The sequence below is a fragment of the Plectropomus leopardus genome, chromosome 23 (genome assembly GCF_008729295.1).
Source record: "Plectropomus leopardus isolate mb chromosome 23, YSFRI_Pleo_2.0, whole genome shotgun sequence".
Taxonomy (NCBI): Eukaryota; Metazoa; Chordata; class Actinopteri; order Perciformes; family Serranidae; genus Plectropomus; species Plectropomus leopardus.
In genome coordinates, this window is record NC_056485.1 from 16158218 (window position 1) to 16172729 (window position 14512).

The following is a 14512-nucleotide window of genomic DNA, read 5'->3' on the forward strand; positions in this document are numbered from 1 at the left end:
GATATCTGTCCTGGTTTCAGAGGGCTAAACAGACACATAAGCGGAAACCATCTGCATGACTATAAACCACCAGAGCTGAAAGAAGGCCAGTAGTTTGAGATAACTGCCCCTTTAACACCTGGTTGTCACGGTTACGGGCAGCTCTTTTGTCAGTGGAGCTTTAAAATGCCGTCAGACCGACCGTGTTTTTGCTTAATTCTACCGTACGCAGCCTGTTTGCCCCCAAATCACTCACTCTACATAACCGAGCATCTTCCACGTTTCTGTTGAAGGGCGGCACTGACGCTAATGTCCCCCTCAGGTCTGAGAGTGTATCTGTTCTCTGTGTCGGACCGTACATCAGGCTCTGACCTTGGTTTCCCGCGGCAACAGTCATCCTGTTACTGATGGCCGCACTGTGGGTTGTTTCCCTGGTGGCTCTGAACAGCTGTGTGTGTGTGTGTGTGTGTGTGTGTGTGTGTGTGTGTGTGTGTGTGTGTGTGTGTGTGTGTGTGTGTGTGTGTGTGTGTGTGCGTGCACGCGCATGCGTGTGTTTTTAGCTGACATATGTGCATAAGCTATCATTTGTCATGGCTTGGTATGTGGGCTGGTTTGGACGAAGACACACACCATACCATAGCAAAACACGGAGCTTCAAGTCTAAAATGTGTGTGTGTTTGTGTGCGTGTGTGTGTGTGTGTGTGTTATTTTTGCGAAACCTTACAGATCATTTGAGGTATAACAGTCCCTTAGGAGAGGTCAAAGGTTATCATATGAGATCAGAACAGATGACAAGATCATAGAGCGAAGCAGCTGCTGTTGCCCTGGAGAGCTGAGGCTACCTTCATACGCTCATTAGGTTCAGCTGTGTGTGTGTGTGTGTGTGTGTGTGTGTGTGTGTGTGTGTGAACATCTGTGTGTGTGTGTGTGTGTGTGTGTGTGTGTGTGTAAAGGGAATAGAGTTGTTATTTTTTGTTCCTGTATCATGGAGTGAATGTCGGGCTTGTCTCGTTACTTGTCTGTCCATGTGTGTGTGTGTGTGTGTGTGTGTGTGTGTGTGTGCATCACATGTCTTTGATTTGCAATTCTCTATTTGTTTGTCTCGCTGCTGTTTTTCTGCAGAGCCACAGACTGCGACATTCACCCTGAGTTCAAACTCAACACAAGTCTAAACTCTTTCAAAACTTCTTCCATTCTTTTTCATTGATTCATAACAGCTGACATTTTGGAGATACCACATTTTCACACTGCAGCAGCAGAAGCAGCAGCAGCGACATTAAAAAAAAAAAAAAAAAAAAAACCTCTGGGAGAGGAGGAGGCGAGCTGACAGTAAGATAGAAGAGACAGAAAGAAAATAAGTACAGGGGAAAGAGGGGAAATAAAGTTTGAATCACCTGCGGGGGGAATTTAAGGGAGATGTGAGAATAATTCCTTCACACCTCCTCCATCTAAAGTCAGATTGTGTTAGTAAGCAGGCGAAACCACACATTGACTGGCAAAAAAAATACCTGCCGCACAGTCAGAAAAAATAGATCCAGTGCTCTGAAATAAGCTCAAATTGTCACACAAACAACAGTCACTTACTCATGACTTTAAACCAATAAACTGCCATTTATTCACTGAAATTTTGAGATGTTAACAACAATATGTACATTAATATTGTATTATTACACCATAGTGAAGATTAGTTTGTAATTAGTAGGGTGTAAACAATTTTAAAAGTACAAGAAATATACCTTAAAAAACTATATATGTTAGAAAAAAGAAAATGTGCTTAAAAATGTATAATATTTAAAAATAATTCTAATAATTTAGGTAATTATAAACATATTTTCCCCCAGCTTTTAAAAAAAATATATTTTATTAATCTAGCAAAGTTGCTCACTGCCTTTTTTCCCCCATGTTTTCAAAAGACAGCAAGCTAATTTGCTCAAGATTCAAAAATTTAAATACTTGTAAAGGCATCTCAACGCCAAAAATGCCGATGCTGATCTGAGTTTTAAAGAGTTAAATAGAGCATGACTGATATACTAGCAGGGCAATAAAATCTGTGGATACTGGCTCATCACAGATACAAATAAATATATCTGAGCACACAAATGTTACATGGGCTTCCTTTAATGTGTTCCCCACAAATTAATTATACGCTTTATAAAAGTACTAGGGTCAGGGATAAAAGAAAATATATAAGAGGAGGAAGAAAGTCTTTATATTTTGTGTTACAACCTGGCTCAAAGGCAAAAAAAGGAGACAAGATACGTGTACCAAATGCTAAAAGCATATGTATTTTTAGAGTAACAAGAAAAGAGATTAAATGTCAGTAATTAGTCATGTATGCATGTACAGGTGTGTGTAAACGTCTGCAGCAGCCTAACAGCAGCTCTGCCTGCAAAAGCAGGGAGGTATTTATAGGAAGAGCTCACGGGTGCAGCTCCATCAGCTGACGAGCCTCCTCTCAGCAGCTTGTCTTGTCAGGTGTAACCACCGATACCTTTGCATCTGCCCATTAGCAGCTATTTCAGTTTGTACGAACGCGACCGCCTCCTCCAAATTCGTTTGGTATATCCCTCTGGTCTCCTTCGGCACAATCAAACAATGCAAAGTCCAAGTAATTAGTACGACATTGTTTTGTATGTGCCAAAAGAGAAACAACTTCCTCATACTTAAACCTATTTTGAAGTACAATTTTAACAGTTAATCTACGCAAGGCAGTTTGTAGACACTAGCATTGCTAGTAGTTTGATTTATTCTCAAAAGGTCGACTTTAACATTGAAATATGAAGTTTTTTCCCAACATTTTGACTTTATTCTCAAAAGACAAAAAACTAAATAAAAACATTTTTTTTAATATTTATTTTTTGTATGCCTGACACTAACATATAATATATATGAAATATAGAAATGTAATATATGAAACATGTATTTTTAATATACAACTTTAACATATGAAACATGCAAATTTAAGATATCCATAGTTTGCAGAAACGTACAGTCTCAGCGTTTATTGAGGCAATTGGGTAAGTTTGACCTTTTTGTGCACTATAGTATATTTATTATTATTATTATTATAATTAAACATCATTTTCAGTAAGGTGACATTCATAATTCAAGTAATCATTGTATATTTTGTATGTCTTATTAACAATTCACTTCGATTGGTCTTTTGCCAGAGTAGGCCTAATTATTCTGAAGTCAGTCATGAACTTCCAACCCTAAATTCATCAAAATCCATATAAAAACATAAATTGTTTGTCACTCTTTTATGTTAAACAACACAAATATCGGCTGATGCTTCATCTGCAGATCTTAAAGTATTTTCCAATATCAATATCAGCCCCCCAAAAATATAGCTTTGGTTGGTCTTGAAACTATTAACTGGACATGTGCTCTGGCTCAGTTTTAATTACCATCATACAATATGCTGCTAAACTAACTTTTGCCTACCGACCTTTAACTTCTGAGTCCAGAACATTCAACAATTAACCACTGAGTGCTCCTAATTTTAATCTTTGGCGAATGACTGCGATGTAAAGCGGATAATCCACTCCACGTTAAAGGATTAGTTCTCAGTTTCTTTACCTTCACGTCATGTGTTGAAATCCTTCACAACACACACCTCTTGGAGGATTATCCCTCATTTAATCATTAAATCAATACACAGATGGGATGAGGTATCTTCTCTCCCATCTAGCCCCTTTGTCGCAATCACTGTCCGCTAAAAGAAGGATCAGGTGTCGCCTTAACCGCGCTTTCATATGTGCAGCGATCGTAAGAGAAACCTAATCAGACCTTTTTAATTAAAGAGGCCGGAGTGTTGATGGGGAAAGAGGAGAGAGGAGGAGGTGAAGGGAGATGGCAGCAGATGAGGGTGGATGAAGGAGAGAGGACGGGTCCGTCTGCTGAAAGCCACTTAAATCCCTTTCTTATTAACTCTCCGTGACACTTGATCTACCTCCATCCCCTCACACACACACACACACACACACACACACACACACACACACACATACAAACACACACTCAGAGGTATGAAGCAGCTCGTCTTACCATAAAGAAACAGCCCCCTGCATCTCTGCTACATGGCTTCATTTTTGGCGTCCCACTACTCTCCGAACGAGGGTGGATCAGCCTGTGCTAGGTTTCATGAATGCTTCATTCAGAACAGGTATAACAGTGACATTTTCTTATGCAAATGGGACCTAACCTCGAGCCGAAGAGGCCGCTGTATCTAAATGTAATTGACCAACCTGGAAGAGGTGACATTTCTTAGGATTGCAATGAAAAGTTCATCCTGTTCCACTCCACACAAGTGTTTCTACCACATATAAGGGTGTTAAAGAAAGGTTATTATCACAATTTTGTTTTTTTCCATAGTTTTAGAGTCATCATTTCTAGAGATTACAACTGCACCAAATATGATAAAAAAAATTTGGACGACTTGTTGAACAGTTTAGTCAGCTTATCTAAAACACTGGAGGTAAATCTAAAATAAGACCCTTCAAAATGTAGTTAATGTTCCTTCATTACACAGGAAACGTATAGAGGGTTTTTTTTTTTGCACAACACGGGACACAAACAGTGATGTCCTGGTTTTAAGTCCTGCTTTTGTTTGACCCATTGATTCACCCTGACTGTAGCTGTATGGCGATTTTGTCACTCTTTATACTACATCACCCGACCTCCTCCTTTGCTGCAGTCATAATAACTATGGCAGGGTTTCCCATGCATTTCTCTGTTTGTGGCCTGCCGCAATTATTCATTGCCCAGTGTACTCTGGGCACAGATGGAGCAGCAGAACATCAGGCACAGTGAAAGTGAAACTTAATTGTTAATGGTGTTGCGTCTTAAAGTTTGCATATATTCGCAGCAGCTGCTCCTCTCATCCATCGATCTGATCTGATTCATGCAGCGCATTCGCATGAGATAAATCTGTATTTTACTCATATTCACTGTCATTATTTCCTGGATATGATATCAAGGCCATAAAAATAACTTGACCATATAGAAAGCACGAAAAACGTTCCTCACCCCATGCCGTCGTACATTTCATCCAGCTCATCATCTTTTGAGATTTTGCTCCTCTGATTAATTCGAGCTCACTCTTTTCTACAAACGAGTCTCCATGCTGTGCAGCGAATGAGCCTACTGCACCCAAAATACTGTCAAAACTTCCATCTATAATTGCCAAGGCACTCTCTATAGATCTCAACCAAGAAAAAAAGCAGGTTTTCAGAGAACATAATATCAAATATCTTCTGTGTCTGCCCAAATATGGGCTGGAATTTGTGCTGGAAATTTTACAAATGACTGACATTGCAGATTTGCATGGGATTCATATCACAGATGATCTCTGCAATTATTACAAATTACAAGACATCCCCTGTGCAAAAAGGCTTTTGACTAGATTGTTTTAACATACTTTGTTTCTTTGCTATAAACACATCATCTCTTTATTTTTCTTGTCTCTGTACATTCTTTAATTAGAGCCCTACGTCTTCCGTCTGAGCGCAATTTTCACACAGATTTGGGCCACTGGGAGTGAATTTCCCTTCTGTTTGTACACAGTCATGTCACCTCTAATATTCACTTCAGTCTAAACACACCTTTAGGGCTTTCTTTGCAGTTTATAAAATTCAAACTGCAGCCCCATCCCTTGCTAAATACAAAGAGATGTGACAGTAAAGTTGCTGAGGTAAAATATTTTCCAGAGAGTATGTCCTGGCAGAGACTATTAATCGTTTCCGTCTGTGTCTGGTGATTAACAATAAGGAGAGGATGATGTGACGAGGGCACAGATATGAAAACACTCGACTCGGGCACACGGAGAAAGAAATAAAACACAAACTGTGGCAGGACCACATTAAAATGTCGTGTTTAATGCGATGGATTATCCAGCTCTGGCGATTTCCAAGTCACTGGAGGTTGTTTTTCATGCTGTATGCCATATAATGGCTTCTTCTGAAGGGAGGAAAACACAAATATCTCCAAGTACTCAGACAAAAACGGGATCAGACAAAACTTAAACAATGTAAAGGAGAGAGGAAACATGCTTTTAAAAAAGAACATTTTATTTATTAAAGGCACCTTTTTTCAACCCTAAAAGTGCTGCGAGTTGCTGAATCTTGCCAGAACATTCTCTAAAAGCTGATGTGTACTTGTAGCAGAAAACAATTTGGGAATGCTACATATAAAAGGAAACATTAGTTGAGGAACTAACCCTTGCACTTAGAGCCAAAAGGTACTTTTTTTAAAGGGCTTTTTGGGTGAGTGCTTCCGATGTGATAGACAGTTGGTTGCATCAACCCCTTAAGTCGTCTGAATTTGACTTTCTTGTGCTGGTGTCTTTTCACTGGTGTTCCCAGTTTCTCTGAAGTAATTTCACTGGTAGAAATACTGAAAAAGTTCTTTTCTGTCATCCAGTACATTTACCTGCACAGTTAAGTGGAGCTACAGTTGCAGCTCGATTAGGCCATTTAATTGGACTATTGTCTCTGTCCCACCATACAAACACAGCGGGAGAATTGAGTTATTGGAGAAAGTTTGTTTGACTCCGCCACAGTAGGTGGCGATATGTCCTCTTTCAGCTAGTTGCGACTGGACCTTCTTCTAGCTGACACATACCAAACAAGTCCTCAAGCTGCAAACAGGTTGCACATTAAAAAATTAAAATATATATAAATTCTTGCACTGTATATTTCTTGCGTACTCTGCACTTTACTTGATACCTCTGTCTTGTTTGTCCCAATCCCTTAAAAACAAACACCCATTGCTCAAAAGTCCCGTTTCTCCGAAAATACACACTCCCTAGAGGTTAGTTTCTGATTCCCAACCACAATTTAGCCACCACTTCCGAGCGTTTCTACCAAGTAGACCAACTGATCACAGGCGTTTTTACCTTCCCTTTGTCGTACTTCCAAGCAACATTTGAGCCACCGAGCCACTGACCCTTCATGGCCTTTTCCAGCCTCCAATCCAAGGTGTTTTACCAACCCTTCAAGATGTTTCCAAGCAACATTTGAGCCACCAATCAAAGGTGTTTTTTAGCTACACCTGGTAGCGTTTCTAAGTGGCCTTTGAGCCACTGGTCCCAAGTGTTTTCACTGTCTCTTTGCAGCATTTTCTAGTGACATTGTAGCCACCAATCCGGGTGTTTTTCCGATCTTTTGCATCATTTTCTGGCGTCATTTCAGAGTCCAATCCCAGGTGATTTTACCACCCCTTCATGGTGTTTCCCAGCAATGTTTGGGCCTCAGATCCGAAGTGTTTTTCCTGACCCTTTGCTGCATTTTCCAGTGGCATCTGACGTTCTCACCAATCTTCCAGAGACTTTTGTGCCACCAAATGTGGGTTTTTTAAGCCAAAACGTGATTTTTTCCTAACCATAACCAAATGGTTTAAGTACCTAAACCTAACTACATGTTAATCATAATGTGGTTTTCAAAAATGTTCAGTGTTTTTTTCTGAAACATACAATGTTTTTTCTGGCAACCGGACTTAGGAGCAGTGGGTGTTTGTTTTCGGGATAACGGCCTGTCGAAGAAATGGGCTTTTGGTCCAATTGGACATTTTTTCAAACTAGCAGAGCTTTGAAATTTTTGGCTGCTGGAACAACGGGCAGCCCCCTGGGTTTTGGACTGTTGGTTGAACAATTTGGATATAAAGGAAATAATTAAATAGATTCCACTTGGCTAGATTCTGCATCATTATTTGTGCTTCCAGAGTCTTTGAATCCCTCAGTCTTTCATCAGTTTGGAGGATATCAACTCTACTGACTTTTGCTGAAAGACATTATAAAAAAGGAAAAATATAAGCTGCAGAGGTGGTCTGATTATTGGGCCATCAGCTGGGCAGAGGACATGCTGTATTGACATCGACAAAAGATTAACAAGCCCAAAAAAACAACCAAACTGTGTCTACAGCAATCTGTGCATCAATTAGAGAGAGAGCATTAGTGCCTGTTTAGTGGAGTGGGCTTAGTGTTTTTGTGCATTTCTGTGTGTCTGCACATGTGTGTGTTTACGCACATTCCTGCTGAGCCAAACCACCGAAGCAGCACAATCCCAGCTGTTTTGGGATTGAAGAGAATGAATGTCAGTTTTCGCGTTTCTCTCTTAATCTTCGACAACTCGACACAAGGTCAGCTGTCAGTTCTTTGCTGAACGCTTAATTACTGTTTGGGAAACAAATCTTGATTGTACTCAGATCTCAGAGCTCACTTTTCCACCACAGTTGTTTAATTTGCACATGAAATGATGTCCCATCTCATGCCTATTTATGAGCGTTGTGTTTTTGCACAGAATGGTGACTCTTTCTAGCATGGTGTTGAGCTGAAAAAGTGCTGAAATAAAGTTTTGGCCATTTATTTAAAAAAAAGTAGATTGATAATTTAAGTTATAATTATAAAGCAAAAAATGCCAAATATTTGCTGGTTATAGGTTTGAGCTATTAAAAATTAGGCATGCAGCCTGCATAGTTTTTGTTTACTGCATTTTTACTCTATCTTGTCCCAGTCTCAGACAAAGAGGACTCTGGATTAAATATATTTTTAGCGGTCAAGACCAAATCTGCAGGGATACCACTAAAATGCATGGGCAAAAACGAGCATTCATAAAATGCAGTGCCTTTTTACTCAAATCACTTTTAGGAAGGCCTGTGGTTGACATGCACTGGTCTGATCTTTGTCTTGACTCAGTCCCCTGAAGGTCTTGTCTCTGTCTCGATACACTGTGGTCTCGGTTTAGGTGGTCTTGACTACAACACTGCAGTTCATGCAGTATGATCATCTCAAACATGAGTCTTCTCCTACCAAAAAACAAAAACTATATATGCCATGTATATATGAAAAAGAGAGTAAAACATTTCTCCTCATTAATGGGAAGCGAGAGCTGGAATGGATTTATGGCAACACAGAGCATACATTATTCATGACAAGACACAGACTCTAAGGTCTGCATTTAAAAAGAAAACCAAAAAACACAGGGTAATGGAGTGAACCCGACCTGATTCAAGCTTGGGCCCGACCTGCCTAGTTGGGTACGAGCAAAGAATCAAAGCTCATCGTTTAAAAAATAATAACAATTACTTACTGCCATAAAGGCATAAATGTTACATCTGGCAGGTCGGAGCTCAAATATAGCCTTTGGATTGTGATTGTATATGATCACTTGAAGAGGAAACCACAGCACTCCGATGTGAAAAAGTATGAAACAAATTACTTGAATCCACAATTTTGTTATTTCTTCTTATAGGAGTGATCAAATAAACTACAGTAAGAAAACCATGTGGCTTGGTCCTTAATTGAGCCTCGACTTTCTGAATTCACCTCAAAGAAAACTAGCTGAAAAACTGAAAAAATGTTACTTTGCATTGTTCCTATCAAATAAACTGTAAATAAAACCTTGCATTTATTTATTAACTCAGACATACAGCATATGAATTCAGCTTGGCTGCTACAGTAGGGGGGATGCAGGGAGGCTGCATGAATCTAACTCAAAGCACCAGTGTGTTTGTCCAGATTTAACACATTTCACTCTTACACCAAAATCCCTGTCTGTGCAGCAAACCCTTAATGATCCCATTTACTCGAGTGGGTGGCAGCAACACTGCCATGGTCAGTAGTTCCCCCTGTGGGACCATCCATGCTTAAAATTGATGCACTCATACGCCTCCGCCACGATTTGGATAAAAGCCTCCACCAAATAGCGGCGTGAAAAGCCGCCGCTTTGAGTAACGTGAGCTGGCTTTCGGTGACTGTTGGCATGTGCGCTAACAGGACAGTGTAATCAAGGAGAGAGACGTCGGCCATTGTTATGCAAGTGAGATGCCGCAGAGAGAGGCTTGGACTCCGTCCCAGGTTCCATCGCTGTTTTTGGCGGGTCAAGTGACACGGGGGGGTTCTGCCACAGAGCGCTCTCGCTGTGAAGTGCCGTTGGTTTTTCACATATGCGCGTCCCTCATTACTGACAGGACCTGATGCACGGGGCCATCTGTCCTCATTTTGAGCCAAGAGAATAAAAAAGAGTGTGACTATTACAGCTGCGGAAGGTAATGAAGGTGTCATTCACTGTATTATTACAGAGTGACAAAAGCCAAGCCTCACTGCCCGCTCTCGTTAATGGATCCCGGCCATTATTTGCAGAGTAAATCCTCCTCACCACCATCGTCTCTTCCTCTTGTTCGCTCTCTTTATTCCCTTTTTCTCCGTGTCCTTTCACTCCTCATTTCTACCTCCTTTCATCTTTTCTCCCCGCGTCTCGTTTTCCCCTAATTTCCCTGTCTCCCATTTTCATTCTCCCTCCACCTCATCCTCATTTTCACGTTCTCATTACACCTCCACCTGCCCTCTTCATGTGCTTTCCTGCTATACCCTTACACATGTTCACTCTCACTCTTCTTCTCTGCCTCCCGCAGGCCTAGTGAAGCAGAGCGAGATGTCGCAGAAGAAGATATTCCTGGTCTTCGTCGCCATCAGTACTGTCAGTCTGCTGCTGCACCATGGGGGCCACTTGAGCTGGTGAGTGATTGAAACATATGGAAACACTCACATTATACATCTCTCTATAGGTTCAAATGGTGCTAATTACAATGAAGACGTCTGTCTTTTTCTTCTAAAGTAAAATTAATAGCGAATACCGGCTTATTATTATACTCACAGAGACATTTGAGTGCCGACGCAGTGGTCCAGGGACCAATTATAAAAATGGAGGGATCGTAGATCTTTGACAGCCGTGTATCTGCTCTCCTTCCCTTTTCAACTTAACGTTTTGCTCATAAAACCTTTCCCACATTCCTGTCTTTACTGTCTCCGTTATTGCTCTGCCCTTTGTCTCTGTACTTTTTCACACAGTTTCCACACCTTTTAAATATCTGACCCTCTGAGACAGCCTGCAGTTAAAAGTATATGCTGTAGTCCTGCAGACTATTCAGTGTGTATGCATCCAATATGAACAAGTGATTGGAGTTTTTGGTAATTTTGTAGTGAGCTGTTTTCTCTGAGGCATTATGAAGATGGATGTATTGTTAATAACTGGACATTTTAATGGTGTTAACTTAGTCTGTGGGCTTCAGCACAGCAAAGTAGGAAATAACAACAATAAACACACTGAAGCAACTGAAGCTGTTCACTGTAACTGCTTTAGGCCAAATGTATACATATTACATAGTTTAACCCTTTGATGCCGGGTTAGTTTGCTTGTGCTGCACTCAGACTCCTCCACAAGTACTTAAACCTTCAAAATCTTCGTGGATTTGTTTGATTTCTGTAGATGACACGGGGAAAAAGGCAATGGCCAACCTAAAAAGAAATGTCCTGCACATTATAAGAAATATATTAAGAATGACAAGGAAATTACAGAAAAAATAGTTTTAAAAAGGAGGGGAAGGTTATTAGAAAATTATTCAAAAAATTGGAAAAACATCCAGAAAACTAGTTTTAAAGATTATAATAACTTTATATTCAGAATTATATACTTAAAAAATTCTAAAATATCTAAAAATAAAAGTTCTTTGTCAGGTCATTTCCTTGCTTGTTTTGTTGTTTCTTGTTTTTTTTTACCTTTTATTTTTTGTGCTTATTTTCAGGGAGGTTTTTGCAATTTTTTTGGCCCAGTCTTGTTAAGTTGCCTTCTCACCAAGTTTTTTGAAGAAAATTAAACCAATCTGCTAGGGTTTTAAAGGGTTCAAAGCGTTTTTGTCCTGTTTGTGCAGATTTAACAGATGCAAAAACCATGCGATTCTTTCGTGAATTCACTCGTCAGTTTCTGATACTCCATCCGTAGTCGCTTTATTCTGCGTCATTGTCTGTCCCCTTTTCTCTGTCACCTCTCATTTCAATTCCCCACATGAACACTGATTTCTACTTTAGTGTTGTACCTCTGTCCTATCCTACACCTCCGTCTCTTCCATTATCTGTCCACTGTCTGAGTAATTACGTCTATAATATCGCCAAATTATTTGAAGTAGCTGCTCCTTTTTCTGGAGCTAATGTAGCTTCAAATAAATCATTACACTTTCTTTCCTTTTCTCCAGGACCATGGAGGCCTTCCACCTCGGTTGTCCTGCCCTCCGCTCTCACCCTGCCCCGGGCCTGAAACCTAAACACACCAATGTGGCCTTCCTCAAGACCCACAAAACGGCTAGTACCACCATGCAGAACCTGCTTTTCCGCTTCGCAGAGCGCAACAACCTCACGGTGGCGTTGCCCGTGCAGGCCTGCAGCCACCAGTTCTGCTACCCACGCTCCTTCACCTCTCACTTTGTCCACCCACACACGCTGCCGCCGAACATCATCACCAGCCATATGCGCTTCAATAAGGCAGAGCTGCAGCGCCTGATGCCCAACGACACAATATACATCACGATCCTGAGAGAGCCGGGCTCCATGTTCGAATCCTTGTTTAGTTACTACAACCAGTACTGTCAGAGCTTTAAGAGGGTCCCCAACGGCTCCCTGGAGGCTTTCTTAGAAGAGCCTTGGCGCTACTACCGACCAGATGAGAAGGACTCCATGTACGCACGCAACACCTTGACCTTTGACTTGGGCGGAGACAAGGATCGCCCAGCGACAGATGTGGCATATGCCCGGGCCTTTCTAGCAGAGGTGGAGCGAGTTTTCTCCCTTGTGATGATTGCCGAGTACTTTGACGAGTCGCTGGTTCTCCTTCGCCACCTCCTCTCTTGGGATCTGGACGACATCCTGTATGTTAAACTCAACATGCGAACACCAAGCTCAAAGCGGAGCCTGACGCCTGGACTTCCTTCAAAGATCCGTGCCTGGAATTCCTTAGACGCACGTCTCTATGACCACTTCAATGCCTCCTTGTGGCGCCAGCTGTCAGCTCTGGGTCCAGCCTGTGTGGCAAGAGAGGTGCGGCTCCTTCGGCGAGCCCAGGAAAGGTTAATGAGAAGCTGCTTTGGTGGGCGGATGCCACTTCTCCGATCAGCTGCGCAGATCAAAAACAAGGATCTACGTCCCTGGCAACCTAGTGGGAAAGTCGATATCGTGGGCTACGACCTCCCGGTAAATCTCAGCCGTGGGTTCTCGAGCCAAGCTCAGGAGCTCTGCCTCAAGCTCATCATGCCAGAAGTCCAGTACACTCGGGTGCTCCTACGTTCCCAATCACTGCGGTACCGCCGAGGCTACCAGCTCCGGCCTCCGCAGCAGCAACATCCCCTCCAGCAGCCCATACGCACAGTCCTGCCACGGCATGCTCAAGTGCAACGCAGCCAAGTCCCCCCTGCCGCCCCGGGCCCTGCATCAGGGACAGGGTCCACCTCCACCTCGAAGCCTGCTGCAGGAAGTCAAAGTCGGACCACAAAGTTAGGACCTAAATCCTTGCAGACCCAGGCCTCACAGACTGAAAAATAGACTTGAATATAATAGTGCCCAACAGACTGCATTGTCCTACCCATCCTGACCCTCGAGACAATGGTGCTTGGTTGATTGGGGGTGTTGGGAATAGGGGCGTCCTTGGAAAAAAAGTCTGGGTTGTTCTTGAATCAGTGTCTCTCCTAACCCTTCCAGAGAGAGTTTAGGATAAATATTAAAGAGGAACAACAGAGGGGAAAGGGAGTTGGACATATCTGGACTTGAACTTGAATCTCTCCCCTCTCTGGTCTGTGAAACAGCAGACACAAGGGCGGGAGAAATCCACACAAGGACTCGGCTTGATTGCACGCCTCTGCACGCCCAACAACGGCGGATGGGAGAGGGTTTTAGGTGAAAGTGGATCGTTGAAGCAAATCTGTTATGTGCGCCCGGGACTCAATGGGGAAGTGGCGATATCGGGGCCTATTGTGAGGCACAGAGTAGGCATTGTGTGTATCACACTGGTAAAGTATCATGTTACTTGCTTTCATTCTCTGTTTCTCGAGCTCTCTCTCCCCAACATATGCCACTTTAAGTCCTTGAGAGAGACATAATGACATAAAGGGATCAGCTGTCAGGCATCCAAAGAGCCTCCTAAGAGGCCAGACAGACACTGAGATCACCTCCAACCATTAATACAACAGCACAATCAGCAACTCTTCTTCTCGTATGAACTCTAGAGCATGAGTTATACTCAACTTACGGCACACGGGCCAAATCTGGCCCTTGATAGGGTGCCGGGTGTCCCCCCCAAATCATTCTAATTTCCTATAAAAATAAATTGATGAACACTGGGAATTGTTTTTGTATTTTTAGTATACATAAGGTGCATAAAGTGCATAAAACAGCATCAAAAAAGAGCCTGTTTATCAAAAAAAGTGGCAGCGGAGGATCCTCCTCAACCCCCAACAGAGGTCCTAGCTAAGCCCCTAATGTCTTGAAATCCTAGAAACGTCCTAAAATCCTAGAAATGTCCTAAAATCCTAGAAATGTCCTAAAATCCTAGAAATGCCCTAGAATCTTAGAAATGTCCTAAATCATATGAGCATCCTACAATCAGAGACATGTCCTAAAATCCTAGAAAAGTCCAAAAGGCCTGGAACAGTCCTAAAATCCTAGAAATGTCCGAGAATCCTAGAAAATCCAAGAAACATCCTAAAATCCTAG

At 42.0% G+C, this 14512-nt stretch overlaps 1 protein-coding gene across 1 annotated transcript in view; it reads left to right on the plus strand.

The window, feature by feature from the left end:
- gal3st3 (galactose-3-O-sulfotransferase 3) overlaps window positions 1-13487 on the plus strand; it is a 36977-nt gene extending 23490 nt beyond the window's left edge. The window contains exons 2-3 of the mRNA XM_042512541.1: window positions 10390-10492; window positions 12007-13487. Of these exons, the coding sequence (XP_042368475.1) occupies window positions 10410-10492; window positions 12007-13345 (1422 nt within the window). The 5' untranslated portion in view covers window positions 10390-10409 and the 3' untranslated portion in view covers window positions 13346-13487. The remainder of the gene's footprint in view (window positions 1-10389; window positions 10493-12006) is intronic.
- Window positions 13488-14512: the final 1025 nt, after the last annotated feature.